An 11,838-nucleotide genomic window follows, 5' to 3' on the forward strand; every position below is an offset into this window, starting at 1 on the left:
GAAACAAGATGACGTAGCTATTACATCTTTTTTCCGGACTAATTTCCACTTTTGGGTCTCCAACCATCTAGGTTTTGTTTTTGTAAGAAAATATATCCTATATATCATGAATAAAATTGTTCTCTATCTCTACTCCTTCCCTTACTCCTTCCCATTTCATTCAATTCGCTTCATAGTAGTACAGAAGGTATCTTCTAGGACGAAGATTAGGAATTTAGGATGTTCACACTAGCGCCATCTGGTGTACAAAAATACGGTAGGCCCATTGACAAAGATTCCTAACTCAATACCTATCTAGGCCCAATTCTCAGTGAACGGTCATTACTCTATTTCGTTTGGAAATTAATAGTTGCTCTCTGTGTACAACTTGTTTTTTGTTTTAATTTAGAAATAAATATTAAATTTATTAGTTTCTTATTTCTTTGAAGAATGATAAATTACTATATCAAATCAAAATTTAAATCTTATTCATTATTAAAATCTAACATGAATATTGCCAAAATAGAAAATCTAGTTATGTATGTATGAGCATTATTGTTTGGATACGATTACACTTATAAAACCATTATTAGCTAATATTTTGATGTAAAACAAAAATAATAACTTCTTATTATTCCAAAAACATATATTTTTAGAGTCACTGAATTGTTATGATAGGAAAATACATGATTGGTTAATTATTAAATTCATTTGATAGTGTATCCAAACACATTTTTTTCATATCTCTCTCTCGTACTATTGTCTGCTATTGTCAAAATAGGCATGGAAATATTCTACAAGCGGAATTATTAGTCTGAAGCATAACAATTCTCACTGAATACTTGTATTTTATTTTTATATGCAATTACTAAAATATCATTCAGTGTTTTATGGAGTCCAATATTTTTAAGTGTCTAATTTGAGTTTATATCTAGAACTTATTTTGCTAAGATGGCTCCCTCTAGTTGCTGAAGTGTCAACTATACGCGTGTCGTCCATGTTCCGAATGTGGTGTGACTTATTTTTGTTTTGTGTTAATTTTCATTACGTTAAAATAAATGTGAAATGCAACAGTATGTGTCATTCCATATAGTGGAACCTTGCTCCGGCTGAATGGATCCCGCCGTGGCGTGGTATCAGCCCGAGCAGGAAGGACCCGCGAAGCGCCTGTGGCTTCGTATCTGGGAATCTCAAAGTGATATAGACAAAATGAACTTGAAAAACTTAGAAAACGCTAACCCTAATGTGAATAAAGCACAGGACTTTATACCAATAAATGATGTGAACGGTGAAAGTAGGAATAATAATTATTTCAACCCCGCGCGGAGGAAAATGAACGATAACCGCGCATCGACGTTTAACCTGAACAAAAACCACGATGCTCTCATCGGTGAATACGGGGGTTGTCCGTGGCGGATACCCAACTATAACTATAAGCCAGGGATTTTAGGGTGAGTACAGTTTTTATAAATTACTCTGGTGTAGGTTATCAATGTCAACGTGTTTGACGTGTTGGTTATGATGAGCGAGTCGCACGGCGTGACACTCGTCACTCGCTGACAGGGCCGCCGTCGCCGCACTGGCCACCGAGCCCGAACTTGCAGCTAAACTTACAGTTTTGATAATTGATTGCTTTCCTGTTATACATAACGTTTGTATTATTACATAGACATGCCATATAACATAACTGCCAAAAAGGTGTTTTCAAAAAAATATTTATATTCTTATGATAGGAAAAGAAATGTTTATCTATACAAGGGTCAGACTAAACTAAAAATACCCACTCACCAAATTAGTGATAATAAATTGGATTTTTTATCCAAGTAGAATATTTGAGGAAAATTTTAATAATTTAATATCACTTTAATTACATTACATACATATTTGGACTTTATATTAAGTTATTTTTTATATTAGTAGAAAAATTAAAAAGAAGGATGAAGGAATTTGTTTGAAATGAAATCATTTATTTGTAAACATAGGTTGTATAGTTTTTTTATCATAGTAGTAACAGGTATACTTATTTTAGCTCCATATAGATGTGAGGTGCCAAGTGGAAAAATGAATGAAACAAGAAAGAAATACAAACTGAGTCAATACTTAGTTTAGAAAATAACTTGTGAAACTTTCAGTTCTAATGTCATTGTTGAACTGACAGTGGACTTGAGTCACAAGCCGAGCAAAATGTTTTTAATAAATTAATAATATAGTATATAAGAAGCTAGGATTTGTCTAGAGTAAACTAGAAACAAAAAGTAGCCGTACTACATGTAACATGCAAGGTCGTGTTGGGTGTATGTTTGTGTTATAGTAACTACAAAGGGGTCCCTTTTAATACTTATCATAGTTGTTTGGTTATTGCCATCATTTAGTTATAATCATGTGAATTTGGAAGATTAAAGTAGTGTAAAGAATGTGTAATGTTGTGAAGTTTATTATAAACAAAAAATTTAAAGCATCTAAATATTAACCTATTGACCACCACAGTCGGCAAGCATAGCTTAGCCGACAAATAAACTATGGCTTGAACTGCCTCGGTCGGCTACAGCTGACAAAAAAATATAAAAGTTTAAGTACATTTTGTTTGTCAGTTATAGCCGACCGTGGCAGTCAAAAGGTTAAAACCAGGTACCAGGTATTTCTGTATTAACAAAATATCTACAAACAAATCTTGTAGACTACTGTCCCATGTTGAATGTTGGTATTGCCAACTTAGTATACTTATCTCATAAGTTAGGAAAATGTTATGTCAGTAGTAATTGAGTCTGTAAGTTATGTAGACAAATACTAAAAGGTTTTCCTAAATTATTTGTATTAGATAAATACCTATTTTGCCTGTGGACTTTACCTATTAATTTTGGATTGCTATTATTTAACATTTAATTTGAACTAGTAAATAAATTAAAAAAGTAAGATATGAACATATTGAGTCCCATGGAAGTCATTAGTGACTGACACTAGCAGAGGATTTGCCTTGTACAGTTTTCTATTGACAGTCAAAGACATAAAGAAGAAGATGCTCGCTCCTTGTGTGAAGGAACTTTTGATTTACCACATAGGTGTATTTAAAATTAACACTGAATAAGTTAGAAACTATTTAACAAAACTTAATTTCTGACTATCCCTTATTTCTACAAAATGGAAATGGTTTGTACCACCTTGCAAATAGGTTACAGTCAATCTCTTAAATAACTAGTTGAGGGCAGCATTTCCTATCAGACTCTAAAAGGAAATTCCGAAACAAACTTAGTGGTGACAAAACCATACCTTAATCTATAATATAATAATTACTTGTAGAATGTGTTGTTAGGTTTGTGATCATTAAGAGAAGGTTCCTATGTAAGAAAAATTTAACAAAGATATGTAGAAAACTTTCCAATATACTTAAAACAAGGGCTTGTTTGTCGGTGGATCCCCAAAGCTAAAACTAAAATCTTAACTAACAAAGGGGCAGATGTTTTGTAACAGCAGACTGTTTACTTATGTAGGTAGTTTGTAAAAAGATGTTCACTTGTTGTATTGGGTGGTTTCTCAAGCAAAAAGTAATTAGGTACTTATTTCATTTTCTAACATAATATATATTCATAAATATTTTAATTGGTTTATTTTCCAATTTTTAATAAGTACCTACTAGAAACAATTGCTTAGTAATATTTTTTTCTGAAAATAATTACTATGGACTGGGTTAAGTAACCCATTAAACAAATTTCAGTAAGGCAAAGTAAAAGTATTTATTTCAATTAATCCTAAATTAGGCACTTTTGAAACGTCAAATTGAATTGTCTGTCAGTCTGTCAGTGAAGCTAGGTGCTCGTTCCAAATTGTAACTTCTAATGGAGAAGAATAAGCAAGAAACTCCATAGTAAAGTTAGTAGCTTATACAGATTGCTATGATTAATTTCTTCCTACATTTTTTTAAAGAATCCCTTAGCCTTGTCCCTCTTTTTCTTATGAAGTGTTGGGTTCTTTTTATTCTTTTTCTTTTCTTTTTATCCTTTATTCTTTTTTTAAAACATTGCCCCACATTAGAATTTTCTCCTGTGTCATGGGTGCGTTTTGAAACATAAAATTTCACATGCACATGACACCCAGACCCGGAACAACAATTTGTGGATCACACAAAGAATTGCTCCGTGCGGGAATCGAACGCGCTACACGTTGCACGGCAGCCAGTTGCCCAGCCACCGCGCCAACCGTGCAGTCTTTATTAATTTATTTACCAAATGTTGTCAAGATCAAAACATAATTGGACGTACTTATGCAACACAGAACCAACCCACACGATGACAGTTTTGAGAAAAAGCAATTTTTGTCTAAATTTTGTATACATTAAAATTGTATGTAATTTTGGATAAAGTTTATATACAATATTGTACCAAATAGTTTATACTATGTATACAAAGCTAATATTGATAAAAATAATTAGTATTTTAAATAATAATCAAAGAAAACTTCGATGGTTCCTTATTGAAAAAATATGAAAAACTATCTGTGTGTGGGTTGGTTCTTTGTTAATTTATTATCATGGTATAAATTTATAATAAAAAATGAAAAACCCCATTTTTTTCAATGTATTCATTTATTATTTTAACATAAAACCATTTTAACCATTGAACCAACACACACACAGATAGTTTTTCAATTAGGAACCATCGAAGTTTTCTTCGATTAGATATTATTTAAAATACTAATTATTTTCATCAATATTAGCTTTGTATACACAGAATAAACTATTTGGTACAATATTGTAAATAAACTTAATCCAAAATTACATTCAATTTTACTGTATACAAAATTTTTCAGGATTGTTGGGTGACTATGGGATATGGATCTTGTTAGTTTATTGAATAATTGCGGTTAATTACCAAATTGTTGGTTGGTATCTTTGTCATAGAATTGTTTTGTTCTGTCAAAGTTGTCAGATCATTTTGATCTTTACAGGGTCGATAGAAGAGTTATTTTTGAAACTTTCTGTATCCTTATCTTGATTTTGACAATGGTGTGGATTGGTTCCTTGTTGCATAAGTACGTCCAATTGACGCACATATCCCACCAAGCAATTTACAAATCAAAGAATCCATGCGTTGCACGTTGCGCAGTACCGGCCGCCCAGCCGCTGCACTATTCATGCGCAGCACAAACGTCACGGGAGCTCCTGGACGCGTGACGTATGCGCACTCCCGCCTTATTTGCAATCTATTGACAAAATGGCGGACACTACACGCGCCATCAATGCAACACAAACACGGATGGCGACATCTGTCACTGCAGGTAGCAGCCACTATGGCTGATGCCTCCATAGGACAAACTGCGCGTCTTCAAAAAGCTTTCATGTCACTGAAATTTGGGAATAAAAAAGGGACTTGTGTTTAAAATTATAAACAAATAGCAACAAAAACATCGCAAGCGTTTATTATTTTTGCTGCAGTTCATTGAAATTAGCATTAGCGACGTAAACCTGTAAGGACGTCCGTAGGAAGCAGAGAATAAGTTCTCTAATGATTAAACATATTTTGATATCGGCAGCTAGTTGTAGAGTATTTACACAAGCAATGTCTCTCTTTGTATACATGAAGCAGTAACAAAACAATAAAATCACGCAGCATCTACGTGATTTTTTGTTCCTTCACAAAAGGGCGAAGGGTGCAGACTCGTTTTTTTCCTCAATAAGTTACTAAGGATACAATTTTTTCAACTCACTATGATCAACTGTTTATTTTTCACATTAGTTAGCGAATGTTATTACATTTTGCATCGGCTCCTGTACTAAAGAAAATACCACAAGTAGACCTCGTCGTCATAGCCATGCATGCCGCTGACACCTGGCAGTGTCAGCAGTGGTGCCTGCCACCAAGAAAGCCCTTCTTGTCTACATAGCTTTAATAGCACCTGCAATGTTTTGAGTATTTGTGTGTTATTGTTATAAAATTAAAATTATGCATACAGAACATATGAACACATTTATTTAGAAAATACATTTGGGTTTTTTGATAAAGATATACATATCTTTGGCCTGTACTCATTAGATATGTGGTATCAGCAATGGCCGGTGATCCGCCACTGACTCACGCTGCTGTTACCGGGCAGCACAACCCTTGCTTACTCTTCAATAACAGTTACAAATCGGTAGTAACACTGCACCGATTGCACTTGTACCGCACACAAAGCGAACGTGCAGTAAAATAACTAGTAGTGTTTGGGTACATAATGCGAAAAATGTATGTTTTTATTTATTTAAGAAAATAATTGTTGATACGTCAAATTTAACTGTATGTATAATACCATATGTGTAATGTGTGCATACTACATCAATACTAGGTAAATATACATTTCATATTCCGCGCGCCTTTCGTCTACTTACCGACCTTGGCATATTCGGTAATATGCAGACGAAATATGACGGTGAATATAGGTTACCTACCTGTTCAGGTGTGGGCCGAGTGGGAGCGGCGCGGGCCGAGCTCGGAACTACACCGGCTACACGTGCCGCCTAGACAGCACGTTTGTTCCATGTAGTACGATGTTTAGGTGTGATAGTTCACACTGTTATACCTCACAGTCTTCATATTACTGTCCGTATTTAACATTACCTACCGCCGGTGGGATCAAAACCATAAAAGATTATACACCTAAACTTTCCTCAGAAATGATGCTGTTTACCAGCCGAAAATTTGAAAGGCGTACGAAAATCCATCCAGTTTTTGACTTTATCACGTTCATAAAGACAGACAGACGCAAAGCTTTCTTATACGTAAGAATTTGACACCTTATTATCAGTTGCGCTATGCCAGTGTCACATAGTTATTAATAAAAAAAGTAATCCACCTTGTTCATATCTCAATGGAGGTTGCTTTCAGAAACTTGATTCAAAGAATCAGAGTAAGTGCAGTCAGGTGAAAGGAGTGTGTGAAGGTCGGCTGTGGTCACTGTCACACTGTCCCAGCCGGGCGGCCTCAGCGGACGGAAATATTTTACTCACGTTATTAGTGAACTATCACGTATGTTCACCGCAGTCGGAGTGGCGTCTTCTTATGTCATCATGGCATTCATTGCCGCAGTGACTGGGCGCCCGGCTGAGTAACAAATGCCAAAATGATGTGTTCGTAAACAGCCCCACACAGTACAAATTGCTAGTGTAGGGCAAAACAAAAAAAGTAAAGATAAAAAGCTCTTCTTATCACCATCAAAGGGGATTTTTAATGTATTATAACTTAAAACCTATCTATTTATATTGCTCTCGGCAGCATTCGTTAACAATCCTCGCTTATAATTCTGCGATCCCAAAGGCACGGTACAAGCTTCGCGTAAGGCCCTCCTCCTGCAGTGGCATGTTGTAGCTGATGATGTGTTGCTTGTTGCAGGTTGCACGAGGAGATCGAGCACTTCTACCTGTACATGTCTCCGACGGAGACGGAGCACCTGGTGCGGTCGACGGTGGTGAACCGCATCCGCGGCGCCATCATGGCGCTGTGGCCGCAGGCACGGGTCGAGGTGTTCGGCTCGTTCCGCACCGGCCTGTACCTGCCCACCAGCGACATTGATCTAGTTGTCATCGGTGAGTTCAGTGAGTTGCTGCACAGATAATATACCAAGTCTTTTCACCATCCCCGCTGCTGTCGCCGCCTAAATTATGTGTTCCTTAATGATTTTAATTATTATTAACTCGGGCGCCAAGAGGTGCCCTGAAGGACAGTTGCTGTAGCAGCTGCAGTGTTGCACGATAGTCGCGATTCATTTGTATATCGATGAAAAACAAAATGTAAAAGAGAACGCGCTAATCGATTGTGTAATGTGTATGGTCCCAATCTGCCGTACTATCTAATCACTCCAGATTATAATAAGATTTACACGTTAAGCTGTTATTGTGAATATTGTAATTAATGTGTGTTAGTATTCCCCGTGTCGCGTCGAGTTAAACCGTAATCCGGGGGTCAGATATTACGGCCAGGCGTGAGGTGGCACAGATTTGCTGACTGTCTGCCTTCCTTACGATCAACTGGTGTTCAGCGAGCCATTAGGCCCGGCTAGACGGCGCGCTCGTAAAGCTGGCGCAAGGCCGCCGCCGAGCGACGCCCCGGCCGGGCGGTGTAACGTGCCGGCAGCCGGGTTTATATCACACGGTTACAATATCTACATACTTACTGAGCTTATCTCTTACTTTTTAACAAAGCCGCTGACATAATATCGTAATCACCTGATAGGTACCGGTTTTAATAAATACGTAGAAGTGTAATCCGAAGATCTACATTCTTCGTAATCATTGTATGGTATTTAGCAAAACAGTGTCGTAATGTTATCCTAATTAACGGCTGTGTTAAGTAAGACGGCGCGCTGCAGACTGGCGGGCGAGCGGCCGCGGCGGTGGAAGTGGGCGCGTTTGTTGAACCCCGCCCACGTGCGCCCGACCTCCGGCGGCTCGCGATAATATTAACCTGATACTATACGTGCACACTGCACGCTGCACATGTACTACTCCATTAATGATATTATGCATGTACCACATTACCACATTCATACGCTGACAGTTGTAGACAAATGTCTCTCTAACGATACTAATTAATTCGATATACGTTCAGTATAGCTCTATTATAATGAGATTGACGACTTATTGACGATATCTAAAGTACATCCATGCTGTATGAGGATATCTCAGGTCTTTCCCAGCGGGAATACACCACTAGACAAATGGTAGAAATGCTAACGGAATGTAGTTAATTGAAAATAGTAAAGGCAATTTGTCGCATGTCAATGTCCATCTGATATCTGTGGTGTCAAGGTAAAAGGGGATAAGTCATAAATTTTGAAAAATGAGTTAATGACACAGTTGGATAAAAAAAAATGAATTAGTTTTACGGTAAAGAGGAGATAAGTCAATTTAAATTACGGTAAAAAGGAGATAAGTCAATTTAAATTGACTTATCTCCTTATTTTTTACAATAAAATGATTTAAAATTATATTTTATTGTATTAAACTAATTAGATTTTATCAATTTGCAATACCAACTGTGCCATTAACTCATTTTTCAAAATTTATTGACGATATCTAAAGTACATCCATACTGTATGAGGATATCTCGGGTCTTTCCCAGCAGGAATACACCACTAGACAAATGGCAGAAACGCTATCGGAATGTAGTTAATTGAAAATAGTAAAGGCAATTTGTCGCATGCCAATGTCCATCTGATATATACGTAGAGTTGGGCTCGGGCCTGTGTGGTCGCGTACTGTGTCGCTGGGCAGTGTGTGGCAGTGTGTACTACGGACAGTGGGCGCGGCGCGGCTATTTCGGGGCGGCCACTTGCAGCGCGGCCTCGCGCAATGTAATGCAATATCTGCCCCTGTACTACACACCACTGCCTACACACGACACACACGATCTGCCGACTAGCCTACGTGATGGACCAACTTTCGCACTTTTCACTAGACTTGTTTCTCAAAGGACAGTGAAAAGTCACAATACATATAATTATATTATTAAGTATGCCATTCATAACGTTGTAGGTGTTTCATGAGGAATCCCTAACTTAGGCAAATGTGTTTCATTACGTACCATTTGTGGTATGTGACTGGTATCGTTAAGACTAGGTTCCGAAATATGTTGATACAATGATGACATAACTGACGTGACGTGTCGCCAAATGTGCCCGACTGCTATGTTATTGGTACCAGTATGAATATCGAGCACGTAGAAATATCAATAAGACTTCATTACCCCGCGGCGTCCGGCAGAGGGCGCCAGTGCGGCGGCGTGTCACTGACTCGCGCAGTTTTTGTGTAGTTTGTGTGGCGCAGTGTGCCACCGTTACAAGTGTAACGGTCCGGCTTTTTGTCGAGATACTCGTACTTTTGGTGGACTTGTTGCGATGGTGCGAGGCGTTACATCTAATTTACTGTGGACGAATGAAGCGCAGTGGTGGTGACGCAGGCGGTAACTGTTGCAGGTCAGTGGGAGAAGCTGCCGCTGTGGACACTGGAGCGCGAGCTGGTGGTACAAGACATCGCGGAGAAGGAGAGCATCAAGGTGCTGGAGAAGGCCACCGTGCCTATCGTTAAGATGACAGACAAGTATTCAGACGTCAAGGTAAGTTCGCCGATACTTGTGTTAGTTTAGCAAACAGACTGCACCGGTACTTACTGCTGGTGATTTAATTAACAAAGGAATGTATTTCAAGTTCTTGTGCTTTGTTCGCCAGGTGGATATATCCTTCAACATGAGCAGTGGAGTCAAGAGCGCAGAACTCATCAAGCAGTTCAAGGTGAGTCTGCGGACAGTAGGGAGGCAATGTAGGAGTGCTATAGCATATACACGGTGCTACATAGCGAGGTGACGTGTTGCAGGAGAAGTACCCGGTACTGACGCGGCTGGTGATGGTGCTGAAGCAGTTCCTGCTGCAGCGCGACCTGAACGAGGTGTTCACGGGAGGCATCTCCTCGTACTCCCTCATCCTCATGTGCATCAGCTTCCTGCAGCTACACCCGCGGCCCGAGCGCCTGCGCCAGCCGCACAACCTCGGCGTGCTGCTCATAGAGTTCTTCGAGCTGTACGGCCGCAAGTTCAACTACGTCAAGACTGCCATACGAGTCAAGAACGGAGGCTCCTACGTCTCCAAGGACGAGATACAGAAGGTCAGCTCGTCTCCGTGCCATAACCCAACGAGTGCTGGCTGCGGCCGCCGGAGCCGGTGTTGTAACGTGTTGTCTGTCCGCAGGAGATGAACGACGGGCACCGGCCGTCGCTGCTGTGTATCGAGGACCCGCTGACGCCGGGCAACGACATCGGCCGCTCCAGCTACGGAGCGATACAAGTGAAGCAGGTGAGCGCGCCCGGCCACGTGGCCGAGCCGTGCGTGATGTACGTACAGGGGCGACAGATGTATAGCGTGATGGTCGGTTGCAGGCCTTCGACTACGGCTACATCATCCTGCAGCAGGCCGTGGGCGCCCACAGCGCGCTGCTGGCGCGGCACAGCGTGCTGGGCCGCATCGTGCGCGTCACGGACCACGTGCTGCAGTACCGGCGCTGGGTGCGCGACACCTTCGAGTCCTACTTCTTCCCGCTGCGCCGCGCGCACCTCTCCTCCAGGGAGCCCTCGCCCGAGCCCTCCGACAGCGAGCCGGTACCTACTCCAATGGCACATAGCCGTTGCTTACCTATTACTTTTTAGTCATCGTCAAAATTTGTTATTGAATTTTCATCTTCTATCTAGTCGTGTACAACAGTTTAATAACATGTTGTGCGTCTGTTACAGGAGTGGTCGGACAGTGGGTCGCGTGCGGCCGGCAGCCCCCCCATTATCGCGGCAGTGGCGGGCCCCGCACCCCCCGGCGCGCCCGCGCCCCCCGCGGCGGGCGGCAGGACTTCGCCGCCGCCCCTGTCGGCGCTGCAGTGCTCGTCGCCCACGCCGCGGCGCGTGTCGGCGCACCAGAGCCTGATCATCCACCACATCACCAGCAACTCGGACTTCAACAACATTCCGAGCCTCGCCCGCTCGCGCCGCGCCACGCGCGCCGAGCCCGAGGAGTTCCCCGCGGGCGCCGCGCAGCGCTACGGCGACGGCGGCGCCAAGGGCCGCAACCAGCGCTCCTTCTCCATGAAGCAGCGCCGCTACTCGTCCCCGCCCGGCGCGTGCGCCGCCGCGCCCCGCTACCGCGCGCCCCCCGACCGCCACAAGAAGCGCCGCGGCTCGCACGCGCACCACGCGCACCCGCGCTCATAGCGCCAGTGGCGGCCGCGCCCCCGCGCCCCGCCCCGGCACAGCGCGCCCCGCGCCCCCCGCGGCCCTGGCCGGCGCCGCGCCCCCGCGACTACTACGCCACCGCACACCGGGGACCCTACTCTACATTTGCACTATTTACAGA

The 11,838-nt window shown here is 41.7% G+C and overlaps 1 protein-coding gene across 2 annotated transcripts; it reads left to right on the top strand.

The window, feature by feature from the left end:
- Window positions 1–731: 731 nt before the first annotated feature.
- LOC118277320 (terminal nucleotidyltransferase 4B) lies at window positions 732–11,838 on the top strand. 2 transcript variants are annotated; one of them, XM_035596066.2, is made up of 8 exons: window positions 732–1,430; window positions 7,341–7,543; window positions 9,922–10,061; window positions 10,174–10,236; window positions 10,319–10,606; window positions 10,690–10,794; window positions 10,878–11,096; window positions 11,229–11,838. In XM_035596066.2, the coding sequence occupies exons 1-8, from the start codon at window positions 1,093–1,095 to the stop codon at window positions 11,694–11,696; spliced, it is 1,824 nt and encodes a 607-aa protein (XP_035451959.2). In that variant the 5' UTR covers window positions 732–1,092; the 3' UTR covers window positions 11,697–11,838. The 2 variants fall into 2 exon arrangements, with proteins under 2 accessions (XP_035451959.2, XP_035451960.2); XM_035596067.2 differs by having other exon boundaries at window positions 733–1,430; window positions 7,341–7,534; window positions 11,229–11,837.

Source organism: Spodoptera frugiperda, chromosome 10, assembly GCF_023101765.2.
Source record: "Spodoptera frugiperda isolate SF20-4 chromosome 10, AGI-APGP_CSIRO_Sfru_2.0, whole genome shotgun sequence".
Taxonomy (NCBI): domain Eukaryota; kingdom Metazoa; phylum Arthropoda; class Insecta; order Lepidoptera; family Noctuidae; genus Spodoptera; species Spodoptera frugiperda.

What these genes read in the sequence shown, in the direction of transcription:
- LOC118277320 (XM_035596066.2), top strand. Translation starts at nt 1,093, where the DNA reads ATGGATCCCGCCGTGGCGTGGTATCAGCCCGAGCAGGAAGGACCCGCG. An exon ending in AACTCATCAAGCAGTTCAAG is followed by an intron (nt 10,237 to 10,318) that starts GTGAGTCTGCGG and finishes GACGTGTTGCAG; the next exon opens with GAGAAGTACCCGGTACTGAC. An exon ending in CCAAGGACGAGATACAGAAG is followed by an intron (nt 10,607 to 10,689) that starts GTCAGCTCGTCT and finishes GTCTGTCCGCAG; the next exon opens with GAGATGAACGACGGGCACCG.